This window comes from Anser anser (assembly GCF_964211835.1).
Source record: "Anser anser genome assembly, chromosome: 2".
NCBI classification, from domain to species: Eukaryota; Metazoa; Chordata; class Aves; order Anseriformes; family Anatidae; genus Anser; species Anser anser.
The window spans coordinates 35882316-35896751 of NC_139721.1; the positions used below are offsets into that span (position 1 = coordinate 35882316).

The 14436-nt window shown below is 36.3% G+C and overlaps 1 protein-coding gene across 5 annotated transcripts in view; it reads right to left on the minus strand.

Annotated features, from left to right (window-relative positions):
- Nucleotides 1-14436, minus strand: part of PREX2 (phosphatidylinositol-3,4,5-trisphosphate dependent Rac exchange factor 2) — a 177981-nt gene that overhangs the window by 23175 nt on the left and 140370 nt on the right. For all 5 annotated transcript variants that reach the window (XM_083827119.1, XM_083827120.1, XM_083827122.1 and 2 more), the window contains 2 exons: nucleotides 8371-8437; nucleotides 6139-6329 (listed from right to left, as the gene is read on the minus strand). In XM_083827119.1, the coding sequence (XP_083683245.1) occupies nucleotides 6139-6329; nucleotides 8371-8437 (258 nt within the window). The remainder of the gene's footprint in view (nucleotides 1-6138; nucleotides 6330-8370; nucleotides 8438-14436) is intronic.

The following is a 14436-nucleotide window of genomic DNA, read 5'->3' on the forward strand; positions in this document are numbered from 1 at the left end:
AAAAGATTCAAAGTATCCCATGCCTTTCAGTTGCTTATTCTTAGTGATAATTCAAAAAAAAAACTAAAGACAAATGAAAACCAGTTTGCTGGGAAACTGGAATTTACTTCTTGTCTTGTAAGATTCTGGGTTATTCAGTTAACTCTTCCACCTCAGACTTAAAATAATAATAATAATTTGAATGATTTTGTTTAAGTTTTTAATGTTAGATTGTTCTAGACAATTTGTTCAACTTTTGCTGTAACATAGCAGTTTTTGTATGGAAGAATGAGATTGTCCCAAAAGACCTGGATTGCAGGTAAAGCAATACTGCAGGAACTGAAGAGCAAGAGAGCAAGAGGATGCTTCTACATAGCAAGGTGATCGAGTTGTGTTTCAGCTCTGTTGTTAACTGTCTATCCTGGTCCATAACATTACAAGGAACCCAAAAAGAAAAAAGAACATATTGAAATCCATATTAGTAACAAGTTAGATCCATCTATCTGTCTCATTGCATTTCTCTGCATTTTCAGATTGCATTTTAAACAGAATTTAAAATACGTAAGTGAACCCATAACTATAGTCCTTCACATACATATTAGAGATGAACAAAGCAAAAACATATAAGGTTGCCTATGAAAGGCACATACGGATCAAAATAAGATGATTATCACTGTAGAAACAATTTATTTGTGCTATATGTCTTGTTTGTACTATCTCAAGACAAATTTTTGCATATTGATTACATGAGCGGTTTGCAAATATTAACCAGCACAGAAGGAAATACTCTACTACCTTAAACAATTTTAGGAAAACAGAAATTTTATTTATGCTTCAGTAGACAAGGTATCGCAAACATACACTAATTGCAGACAGACATAATAAAACTGCAATTAAAAAAAAAAATCTTCCCTCAATGGAAAGTTAGCAGGACTAAAAGCAAAAGATGGAGAGAAGCAAGAATTAGTTCCTCAGCTCATGCTGACAGACCCCTAAGAATAGTCCTATTGACCTCAGAAATCTTTCTTACTGTGGAGCTCAGGACTTACATCTGCAAAACTTCAAGTAGATTTTTTTTTTCCTGGAACAGACTCGTTGAGCTCAGAACTAAATTCCTACTTAAAAAAAAAATAAAATAATAATAATCTGAAATAATCTAAAAGGAAGAATTCTTATCATAGAATGTCTACAATATAAAGTCAGGGTTCCTATTTTTCACCTTGTTTTATCTGATTCAAAAAAAAGGCAGCTGGCCACAATGGACAGCTTATGGTGTTACTCTGCTTCACTGTGTGGAAGATGGAGCCAGTTTAGCTGGATTTTGGGATCTGTGTCAGCTGCAGGAGACAGCATAATCAACCCTTGGCAAAACCTGCCTCATCATTCAGCTGAGTGCCTGCCAGCCAGAACCCCACCGCTTGAAGGATGGCAACGCTAAGGAGAGACTTTCTGGAGGGGAAATTAAAATTCAGAAAAGAAAATAAGACAGTGATTTTTTTCTGGGGGTTCATCAAGATTATAAAAGACTTCTCTCAATCCTTCAGGAAATGCAAAAATTTTAAACAAGCTTGGGATTTGTTTCATTTGGATGCTTTAAATGATTTCTTTGAGCCTGTAAGGCCTATGGTCCCTGAGTAGGCTTCTGCAGCTGCTGCACCTAATTTCATTTTGGCATGGAAAGAGGCTAGGGCATGTCTGTGCACTACAGTCTGCTCTTCTCCCTCAAGCAGGAGCTAGCATCATGATTCAATAAAATTTAAAAGTGCCTTTCATCACCTACATTTGTGCAGGGTGATTACAACTTCAAATAGAATGAATACAAGTAAAGAAAGCAGAGCATTGTTTATGGGGTGGCATTTGACTGGCAGGCAGAAATATAATTATGGATGACAAAAAAAAGGCAAAACAGAAATACAAACTATTGATTTCTTAGACTAATTTAGAGTTCTCCTCCTGATGTTGATCAACAAGGCGTGTTCATTTACGACAACCAAAGGGAGTTTGTAGTACTCACATCACTTTGGACAGCGAAGGTTAAAGGGACTTATTTTTTTCTCATCCTTGTTTATCTGGTGATTGAAATATATTTGAAAAGAACTGCTGTCTGAAATAGATATAGGATTTCAGACTCTCATATAAATTGGTAAACATATTGACATAATAAAAATCAAAGCAAAGCAATCACTAGCAATTCAAAATCTCCAGTATTATCTTGGATACAGGGATGAACATGTGAACTCTGTCAAGCTGTTTTAGCCTAGTGCAGTGTAAAAAGCAATTTAATATGGATCACAGACAAGTCAGAAACCAAGAAACTGCTGATCCAGAGATCAGCAATCACTGTCAAAGCAGACAAAGCTGCTGCTTCATAGTGCTTGGCCTCTTCTGCATTAGGACTGCTACCCAGCACTTCCCTTCAAGCTTTCTGGGATTTGCTTCCAGTTAGGAGAGGAAGGGTGACATCAACCCCCATTGTCAATCCATGACACCTAAGTTGAGAAAACACTGAAAAGGCTCTCCAATCAGTTCAGTAACTGACAGATAAATTGAGTGAGGGAGTTCAGGTTTAAAGTATATTAAATGATGTAAACTGACAGATGAATGGTTTGCTCAGTTCCCACTCCCCAGGAACAAAAGATGCTGACCAGCAGAGAACCCTGAACTCTTCCACAGACTCAGAGGTTCTCTTTCGTTAGTGACCAACTGCAGAAATTAGGCTGTGTTGGATTTTTTAATTTGCTTTTTCTTTTGGAAGAAACCTTGCTAGGAGTTCATTATTCTTCACTTTTAAGCTGTCAAGAAGACTGATACATGAAGAACATACTTTCAAAGTTAACCTGCAAGCACTATTCACATCGTTCCAACATCTGCTTGCCTAGTGGTATCAGTAGATAATAACAGTTTTCAACTCATTCAATACCTGTAGCATAGTGCTAAAAACTGTCAGTTGTGAGCTCTTTGGGCCTACAAAACATGGATTTCTGCAACTGGTTGCATTCAAGAACTTCATAGGATTTAGTTTATAAGAACACAGAAGGCCAGATATACCGCTGAATACAAACAGAAAAATATACCCTCTCTTACTAAAATACAGTAACATCAACTCTAAAAAATTAACTTACAATTTAAAGAACTTTACTTAGTATGATTATCTTCTCTGATTAAGTAATATCCCATCCAAAAAGCAGAAGAATTAAGCCCTCCAAACTGCAGGCAACAGGCAGAATCTTCTGTATCTATGGGACTGGATTGCATCCAGCTTTTTATTCTTCCTTTTGTCCTCCTCACAGGATTTCATGATGCTGCAAGAGAGTTTCGCTCTACAAAGCAGCAGCAAGGGGAGTAGGTTCAGAAAAACACAGCACAATTTAGCAGCAGAAATTTCAGGAACAAAATTCACCAGCATGCGTGCAAGTTGGAGACAAAACAAGCTTTCTATCTGGGCAAAGGCAATTTCAGAGTGCCAAAAAGCAGAGGATATTTAGAACTGGACTGCAGAGATGTGGTCTAGGGACACCAGAAAGAGAAAACAGCACATGATGTGGTTATACGATTTCAAATTCTAAGGAAAGACCTTTCCATCCATCCTGTTTGTATATACAACAATAACTTCAGGAAATTGTTGTTTCTTGAAAAGAAAAAACAGCTTCTTCAGCTTCTATCACTTCAAATAAAAGCACAAGAATCCCCTCCAATCTCTAAATATATGAGCTTTCTCCAGAACTTTTAGAAATTCAAAGCAAAAACTCTTTGAGAACCTATAAAATCTTATGGAATATACTCCTCTCTCCTGGAGGGCCTATCTTAAAATGTCTGTGATAATGTCAAGAGTTGATGGTTTTTTCCTCTGAACAGATGGTAGCCACAAAGGCAGTATTATTGCACAAGTGAAGTAATGGTATCTTGTACAAAAGTTCAAACGGGCTCTTCTGTAAAGCGAAACTAGTCATGCTTTACAGAAAAGTGTTTTCCACATCTACTTTACGTAAATGGTGATCTTGAACCCTTTAACATTGACATGGAGACCCACATGTAAAAACATTTAAACTCCATTCCCATTGCTTGTAATAGTGTCTTGAAATCCAATGTGTGTTGTCTTTCTAATATTTTGTGTTTTTTAAATACACTTAACTAGACATCTAAAAGTTTTAACCTTTGAATTAGCCCTAGTTTTGAGCAGAAATCTCATGAATTATTCCTTCTCATCTAAGAATTGCTGATTTTTTAAATCAAGCATGCCACCAGTTATTCAGCCACCAAATAATTCTGACTGGTTTGTGATCCATGCACTGCAGGTTAATACTTTATTGGGGCTATTAAAATTGCTCTGACTTTATTCTTAAATAGTAAGATTTTTTTGCCACAACTTTATTGGCAGGTTCAGGATCTGATCCATGAAATCAAGAGAAAACTTAGAGGAAGTTTCCTCAGTTTTATGCAAAATGGCAGAATCAAGCCCGAAGTCTTTTCTGATCATGTGAAATTTCTCTTATTCAATAAAGGGAAGTCTTCTGAAGGGCACTTGGGAATAAGGAATCTGTTCTTAAAAGCACAGGGCTTTGAGGAAATGGTAACTCATAGTAACTAACTGACATGAGGTCAGTCTAAGTATTAACGATTTTTTTTTTTCATTCTTAAGAGCTAATATTGCTTTCTTTTGTGTGCCTTACAAAGGGCTGATTTCCCACCCCCCTACAACAAATTTTGTTCACTCTCAGAGCAATGTTTATAAGCAAAAATGAGTTTAGGAAGCAGAAGTTCTGACACATGTAGAGGGACTATCTGTATCAGAAAAACTTCTTGTGAAGCTGTTTTAAACAAAGATAAAGAGCCAGAGAAAAGCTATCTTTACAGTCTTCTGAAATGACAACTTCATGCCAATCTACTCCATACAGCATTCCCATCTTCTTTGTCTAGTATTCCCATACAGTATTCCCATCTATTGGCTAGTGTTAAATAGTAGTCTTATTTAGCAATTGCCTAAAGCCTAGTACAGTAAACAGCATGTTTCATTCGCTTGTATCAATGATAAAGAGTAATACAAATAGTCTGTTGCAATCTCTGCTAAGAGAAATGGCAAGCATTGTTTTTATATAATTTAATTGTGTTGGCTGTATACAGAGCTTTTCCTGGTTTTCATGCCTGATAATCTGCGTTGTGGCTATAATGTATTTTTTTTCCCTAAGCCTCTTTTAAAGAAAAGACATTAGATAAAATTAGGGGAAAGTAATGCTCATTTTAATACAATGTATGGGTAACCAAGTCTGCTCAAATGAGGATTCATATAGGTCATATCATCACAGAATATCCCTAGTTGAAAGGGACTCACAAGGATGATGGAGTGCAACTCCCAAGGAGGATATTTTTAACGTTTTGCTAGCTGCAATCCACAGTTTGGAAATTTTATAAAGAGAGTTGTTATTTAGCATCAGATTTTTGGTAATAACTTGTTTTTGATGTTGTTGTTTTCCCCCTCTCCAATTCAGTCTTTGTTTTTTTGGTGAAATGTACATAAAATTGTATTCTGTCCAACTGGAATATAAACACTGCTGCCTTTGATAAATATTAAATACTAGTGAGCTCAATAATGACGTTACTGCCTTCTTTATTTATATCTATAGACACACATGTGTGTGTGTGTCTATTAAAATCTCAGAGTTGATGACAACAAAGCTCAGTTGATTACAGTCCAGTTCATTTTCTGGTATTGTGTTAATCACACCAGCTGTTCTATACTTCTCGTTATCGTATGGTACACCTGCAGAAAAGCATACCTCTTTTGTCTCATTTATCTTTTACTTGAAATAAGCTCTACCCAGAATACAAAGCAAATGCAAATTTCAGCATTTCTTGTCTGTATCAAGAATTTAATACAGTGTGTTATTCACCTAGGACACATTCCTTTTTCTGCCTTAGCAATTAAGACTCCTTGTATTTTACTGACTTGAATAAGGAACAATCCATCACAACTGCACAAAACAGAATCACACTGCTCATTTCTGCCTATCACTGCAAAAATACTGCCCACAATTCATCATAGATCTTTAAAGTGTATTAGATACTTAGTCACATATATGGAAAGACAGTGTAAGAACTTTCTCCAAACTGCAATGTCTGAATGACTGAGTGAAACAAAAGGAGGAAAATAAATTGCCATACCGGTGAACTCCGCTGTTGCACATAATGACGTGACAAGCTCCAAGCCTGTTGCAGAGTTCAGAAGAAACTGATAGCAATCCAACTCCAGAAGCACTGCAAGCAGTGTATGCACAGGCAGCGGTGCGCTTGGATCGGATAAATGACCCTATGAGTCGGTAAAGTTCATCCAAGCAATTGAGAGGCCTCATCAGCTGCAAAAGGGAAAAAGAAATTTAAACATTTGCTACCGAGAACATGTGAAACGCTCTTTTGGAGTAGGTCTTTACAAATACAGGTTGGAACAACAGGGCTGGCTAGGAAAGCCAAAGACAGATTCTGTAACATACATACAGATCACACGGTCTTCTGTTATGACTGAGGACAACTTTTTCAAACTTTTAAATTCTTACTGTCACTGACTTTTTCATTCTTAGTCCTGCCTACAGAGCTGTTTTTCACTTCTTTAAACTGAACAGGTCCATCAGCGCCATTTCCATTAATGGTATTTCCAAAGAAGGGAAACCACAAAGAGGCAACCTACAATTGTACAGGAGGGATGCCAAGCCTGGTTAATTGACTCACTGAGACAATCATTTTATCATTAAGGCACATTATCCTCTAGTTATGCAAATGGCTGGTTCCTAACCCGGACTAACAACATGGAAAAAGAAAAATGAACAGAAATGGCAAAACATACTACAAAACTCAACATTACTGTATGGAAAATAAATAATCCACCTAGAAAAGGCAGCTTCAAGCCTTCAAGAAGGCTGCTGTCAGAAGAGCCTTCAAGAGAAATCTGGCAATGAAAAGTAACATCTCATGGTGCTTCATGTAAAGGAGAGGTTCGCAACATGGTTTTGCAAAGCCCATAATTCCAAATTCCCTTTCTCTTTATTCCAGAAGCACTTTAAAATTCCAGCAAAACTCCATTAACCAAAGGTTAAGTCTCTTGAAAAAGAGATTCATTCCCTAGAGACATCTTTAACTAAGTAGGGAAACATCAGCCTCATTCGCCCATTTATGGAGGTAACTTCACTCAAAAAAAGCATGCAGGTCAAGTAAATCAATTATAACAACCACCATATTTAAATCTGGGCACAAATAGATTTAACTTGGTTTACCTCCTATTGATTTAACTTGCATCCATTTAAATTGATTTTAGTTGGTGCCATTTACAAATGCAGAGCTATGAAGAACATAACAGAAGTCACGCCCACAAACTGACACCATGCGCTCACTCTTAGCTTGTTCCAACTACAAAATAAATGCATTACGTTAAATTAGCATCCCTTGGTTACCTCTGGACTATGAGATGCTTTTAACTCGCCCTTGGCCTTTTTACTAAAATAGATAGGGAACAGGTTTGAGGGTAACAAGCACTCTACATGTAAGCTAATTTATCCTGCTGCAGCTGTGACTGTTTAGAAAATTAAATTTCCTGACTCACAATGGAAGGAGAGGCACATGCTCTTCCTCCTCCCCTTCCACGCGGTCCAGCACAGAGCCAAGAAACAGGAGCTATCTGTCCATTAATGATTGTGCTAGATGATACGGTCATAAAATTTTAGTCTGTCATAAAGCTCAGCTGATGATTACTATATTTCTTAAGCCACAGTAACTCAATCACTTTTGCTTGTAAGTCAGTACAGACAAGACCTTAGGAATTTCTATATTTCTCCTTATTGGTCTTCAGTAGGGGTATTAACTCTCCAACAGTAGGAGAGAGCATTAAATGAATTTTCATAGCCCCTGGGATCTCTCAGCCACAGAGGTTTAAATAAAGATGAAAGTATTTGGAGAAAGCTGAAATGAGGAGGTTCAGAAGGAAGCCTTCTGAGTAGGATGCTGAAGGAGTATTTAATTTTTAACAGCAATTCCAATTTTTGGAACAAAAAAATTCTGCCTGTATGTGCCCCCACCAGCCCTTCACCCAACCCTGTGCATGCTCCTGGTGTGATTGCATTGCTCTGACAATGTGGCAAAAAAGAAAAGCTATGGTTCTCCTTCTGAGACACGCTGATGCCCTCCAGCTTCACCTGCGGATACAGAACCTCATGGTTCAGAACCACATACCCCTAAAAGAGAGGTGCAACAGAAAGCTTCAAGAGACTTCCTCCTTTCCTTATATCCAAAGCCCCTATAGCTTTGAATTCCATTTCTGAACAGAATAAAGAACACCTCAGGAAAGGATTACAATAACACAGTGTGTAACATACAGAGTTTAATTAGGCACTTAACATTTTTATTTACCTTATCTATGTAAGCTGCTTTAGATGTTGAATTTGCAGGCAGGTTTGACTTGTCCAGGTAGAATGCTCTGAGAAAACAAACAAAATAATGGTAAGACTGTTAATTCTTTAAAGTCCCAAACAAAATGTATCTAGGTGACTATTCTTAGACATCATCCTAAGATTGGATTTTTTTTTAATTTTTTTTTTAATTCCATGATAAGAGAGGATCAAGAATTAATACAAGGGTAAATAGGCACTAACGCCCTTTCTTTAAATTAATGAGGAACATTTTTCTTGTCCTGGAGACAAACGTTTCCTCAGCCCTTTGGCAGTACAGTGCAAAATTTTAATCCCTAGATAGTACAAAGACTAGTTCTGAAAGTGATTTTCACCAAAATATTCATTTTCATCACTGAAAGGTTTGTGGCAACTGTTTTGATTTTAATAGTGACTTTGGGTAACTTGGCATGTAAACAGTGCCTGAATCTCATGCACTGAAAGTTTTTGTTTGTTTGTTTTTGTTTGTTTGGTTTGGCTTTTTAATATTAGTTGTATATAGCTGCAATAACATCAGAACAGAATCCCAAATATGAAACATAGTACTGACATTGAGGAATACATATTCAAGCTCACAATATAAAAAGAAAGAAACAACAACAACAAAAAAAGCCCTGTAAGTAGTAAATATACATCATACAAGCAAAATGGTGTTTGCAATATGTGCACTCAGGCATGCATGTGTAAATTTAAAAAACAAAAAATAAAACAAACTGCCTTCCTATACAATTTCTGCATATTTCTTTGCAAAGGAATTGGTGCATGAAAGGAGAAACTACAGAAAAATGTCATTTACCTACACAACACAAACGTGACAGAGAACGCATTCTTACTGTATCAGGTGTATATACTACAAAGTAAAGCTTTTCAGCCCACATTTCCCTAGTTTCTTCTATAACCTTTCACTTTTCAATGAATAGTACCATTAAACGTTTCTATAAAATACACAGATGCTACCTGCGCTGTTTTAAAAGACAAAGGTGGCTGATGTTTTGTACAGAGGACTTCCATGCTTCCATCCTTCTCTCCTAAAACAGGAAAAGTTCTCTTTATCAACACCAGAGAGAAAGAGCTTTAGCAATGCTAAAGCATGGGAAGCGTGGAGCTCTTCTCCTGTCTCCTTTAACTCAGAAACCCTAGACGCTTTTTATTTTTCCTGTCTGCCTTACAAGTAAATTAATTGCTCACCACTGATGAATTAACATTAAATGTTCAATAGGCAGAGGAAATATCTTACATATCACAGTGACAAGACCTCAAGACTTGTTCTGTTGTTTGAAAAGCTCCTAAAACTGCTGGGGCCACTGCAAATAGAAACATCGACTGGGACTCCTGACTAGATGAAGCCTCCAGTGAGAATCATGAAACACCTACCCCTGCAGCAGTTCTGGCCACGGTTAAAAACAAAACACAAGCACACACACAGAGAACCAAAAACAATGAATATGGAACCTTTAGGAAAAAAAAAGAAAAAAAAGATTTTCTGGTGGAAACCTCAAGATATGAACCAGGTCTAGTGCCTGTGCACAAGGAGCAGACCTGGCTAAAGGTCACAGCCAAATCTTGACCCAGGCTGAAACTGAAATCCAGCTGCCCCGTGGAATGTGGTAACTAAATTTTAACTGTAACAAAAAATGAAAATTATTTTATCCACGAGTGAAGTTATTCACACAGTTTCATATCTGCAAAATAGGGATGCAGACTGCAAATTTGCACAGCCTTTTACTATTCAACAATCTGAAATAACTGCACTGATTAAAAAAAAATCCATTCACCTCTAATTCTAGTAGATTTTGCTGCCCATAGTTTTGTAGTGTTGAAAAGCATCTTCCCCCAGATTTAAGGTATGAATTAATCCCCTTTCAAAGCACAGCAAAGAAAACTAATCTAGTTCTGTTATTCCATTAAGCCTGTGTACAATCCAGAATGTACTCTGTGTCAGAGGAAGCTGGAGACTATTGGAAGGAAAAGAGGTTTGCAGAGAAAATTACTCATAAATCACTACGAGTGGCCACAGCACATAAAAGCTACCTCAGCAGCAACAGGCCAACCTTTTCCTTTGTTAACAAAGCTAAAAACCGAAGCATCATCCTGCTATCCACTGGACATTATCAGACTAAAAGCCTCTACTCTTTTTTCCTGCTATGCTACAGGAAAATGTGCTTCATTCAGAGTCTGTTCAGTACTTCCATTCTCTTTGGGCTATTATTTCAGCAAATTCAGCTGCATTAAATGAAACCAAAAACCAAATACAGAACAGTACACACATTAATGGAGTACATGGAAAATAATCAACTCAGGGTACAGAATGAAGCAACACAGACACTAGAATAGGATATACAATTATAGGAATTACTATATTAATTCAGTCACTTGTTCATTAACCTAAAGAACAAACAAAAATCAGCTATACACAACATTAATTTTAAATATCAAAATATCCTGTTACCAATGAAACTATTCCCCCCACACAATCAGATAGCACTCCCAGATGTTTCTCAAGTGCTTTATTTTTATTGCTTTTCATAAAAACTGTCTTCAGTATTTTACAGAACATGACAAACTGTGGACAGCATATAAATTTCCAGAGCACTTCACTTAATTACTAAATGCTTGTTAAGGTCCTTAATCATATTTTATGGGAAAAGTTAATGGCAATCTTGGCACAGTGCCCAATTTGGACAATATTTTCTAATCCATTTGAAATGATCAAGAATGAAATCACAGTTCTTTGTCTGCAATTGTGATGCTGGTTTTGCTACTAAAAGCCTTACCATTTCTCTAAGTTGTAGTAGAAAAGCCTTTCTTTAAAAGAGAAAAGAAAAAAAGTAAAAACAAACAAAAACAACAACAAAACAATAAGCATTATAACAACAGGGGATTATTGCTATGTTCCAATTTTAAAGACATTTCCTATGTAAAAATGTCAAATAAAGGGACAAATATCTCAGGGAAAACTTACTATGGATTGAGGTACTAAACATCTTAGGGTTCAAAAAGAAAAACACTATCACAAAATTATTCTTTTTTTTTCTTTTTTTTTTTTTTCTCCTTTTTTCCAGAAATTCTCCTGGAACCTCCATACAAAGGAGACGCTGAAGTATCATTGTTTTTCCTAGTGAAGCAGTTTACAGGACAGCCTACAAAAATGATCTGGACACACAAAAGCTTGAAAAATTGAAAACAATAGCCCAAGGAGGCTTGACAACTGTATTTGACACATGCATTCGTAAGATCTTTGCACATTCAAAGAATTTAAGAAAAGCCAAGTTTCTAGACTTACTCTCAGACTGTTGCTCTAGGAAGCCCCTAGTTATCCTATCTGTCAATCACCCTTTCTTTGAAATATAAGAATAGCAAAGAAGTAATTGGGGGCAGAGGGGAGATAATTGGATTAAACAGCACTAAATAAAGGCAAGTTGGGCTGCTTTGCTGCTGTTACAATAAAGAATTATCTTTTATATTGTCTTCATAACTGTGGCATACATATAAAGAAATTCATACTGCCTTCAAAAGGAGGATGGAAATATCAGAGAATCACAGAATTGTAGGGGTTGGAAGGGACCTCCAGAGATCATCGGGTCCAACCCCCCAAAATATATTTGAATGCTACTTGATTTTCAGCCCCTTGGTCACAAGTTATTCAAGAAGCATGGTCAACAACATGGCAAAGAACACATCAATACAGAGGTGCAAACTTGGGGAGTGTTGGAATTGGTGTCCATTAATTTTCTTCTTCAGCTCCATATATATGTCTGTGACATAATTAATATCTCTCTGTATATGCACATAAATACACACATACCTATTTCTTTAATTAAAAAAATAAAAATAAATAAAAAAACTATATTTTGTCATCTCGTTGTTAACTATAGATGCATCCAGGTGTATAGCATGCATATATGTGTTCAAACATTTAGAAGCATATTTTTATATATACATGTGTGTTTGTATGTATATATACACATGCTTCCAAACTCAACTGTTTCTGTTGTATCAAGTACCCACTGCAGAAAACGATCTGCTGCCAGAGCAAACAAATGGCAATTGTCACATGTTTTTTCTAATAAATGGTAAATCTCAATAAATGATAAATTACCAAGCATATCTACACTCTAAACCCACACAAAGAGGTAGTGATTTTAAGCCATTTACTTGAAACCATGTATCTGAAAATATATTTTACAAATCTTCAGTTTGCAACAGTTGATACCTTGCAATGACAGAGACTGTTTAAACTGACAGTTACTTCAACACAGCATGATTCCTCCAAATTTTACTAGTGTTTCTACACTAGTTTGCAGTATTTCTGTTTCTCTATTCATGCTACAAGTCCAGAAAAAATAAAACTGTAATATTCTATCCCTATTTAGGTGCACAAGACAGGAATAGTTTTCATACACAGATAATACATTAAGATAACTCTACCAATTAAAGTCTCAGCATACTGTATTACTCCACAGAAGTTTGTACATATGAACAATCAGACAGCACAACACACAAGGACTTCCTACATTCCATGTTATACATGCCTAGAAAAATATGTATTTCAGCAAAAAGGGCAATGTAACAAGGCTCTGGTCTCATGATAAAATAAGATCATGGATGTAAAGGGGATTCTAACCCTAACGTCTTAATGATACAATCCTATGTACAGTATTATTAGGGGTTAGAGAAACGTTTAATTATTAGAAAAAATCTTCACAATAGTTTTGCAATTTTAAACTCTGAAACAGCATACATAGCAGTATTCTCACCATTCACAACTACTACTACGCAACCTGAAACACAAAACAGGAAATTTTAACACCGTGTGGCTCTGAAATTACCTTGGGTAATTAATATATTTGATGTGTAAGCCCCTCCTGGGTAACCCAGTATGCCAAGCCTCCTGCCATCTGTCTACTTCCTGGATCACTTGAAACTATCCTGTTTTACTAAGTGAAAGGGAATTTCTTGGGCCGCAAACCACTTACAGCTGCCTTTCTGCCTCTCCCATTATCTTCCTAACTGCCAATTCCACACTGAACACATTAGTACTAACTAATTGCTTCCACACTTGCCTATCACAGAGTGTATTTCCCCTTATTGGCTCATGATATTCCAGACATGGAATATACTGTTAAAATGATAACATGACACATAATCATAGGATGGTCAGCATTTCTATTACAGCTGTAGGCTTGGATTCATATCAGTAATCAGAAGTGAAAGAAAAGGCTTCACCTCTGACCACTGTAGATATACTTTCTCTACATTTGCAGAGGATAAAGAAAACAGAATGAACAAGATGTCCACCTCAGTGAGCAAAGACTCAGTGTATGTATGGGTCATTGAGGTTTTTTAGTGTAATCTGTCAAGATACATAATTTTCAATTTCAGAACATTATGTATAATAAATACCGATCATACTTTGTCAAAAGTCTGAAGATACAATGAATTTACACTCGCACAAAGAGTATATAACTGGAAGAGAAAAAAACACAAATCTAAATTCAAGCCAGCTGGGTATATCTTTTAGATCAGCAAGACAATTTAATTTACTTTGTCCAGCATCTTTCTATTCACTCTGGTCTTGCTTCACTTAGATGCAATGAATCTCAATTTCTGTTCTACCTAAAATGTTTCTCATTATGTTTGTCAGGAGACAAATTTAGCTATTATTTCCTTGTTATGTCCTTCAGAGTGAATGCTTAATTTTCAATCTTTCCTTCATAACGATTTTGCATTTAGAGAGAGTTCAGCCACAAACATCTAGTTCATTTAGAACCACATCTTAAAATTCTAAGAGGCATCAGATTTCCACTTTTTATAGTCATATAAACTACATGACAAATTAGTGTATATAGCATTGCAGTCTAGTTTTACTGTTGCATTTTTAAACACAATGCAACATACCAAATACCTGGTATTAAAAACCAGAAAATAGTATTTCACCTACTTCATAAATATCCCACTGAACTAAAAAGAGAATATTTTAATGGGATCACTCTCTGAAGCCTGTAAATCTGCTCAGGTTACTATTTTC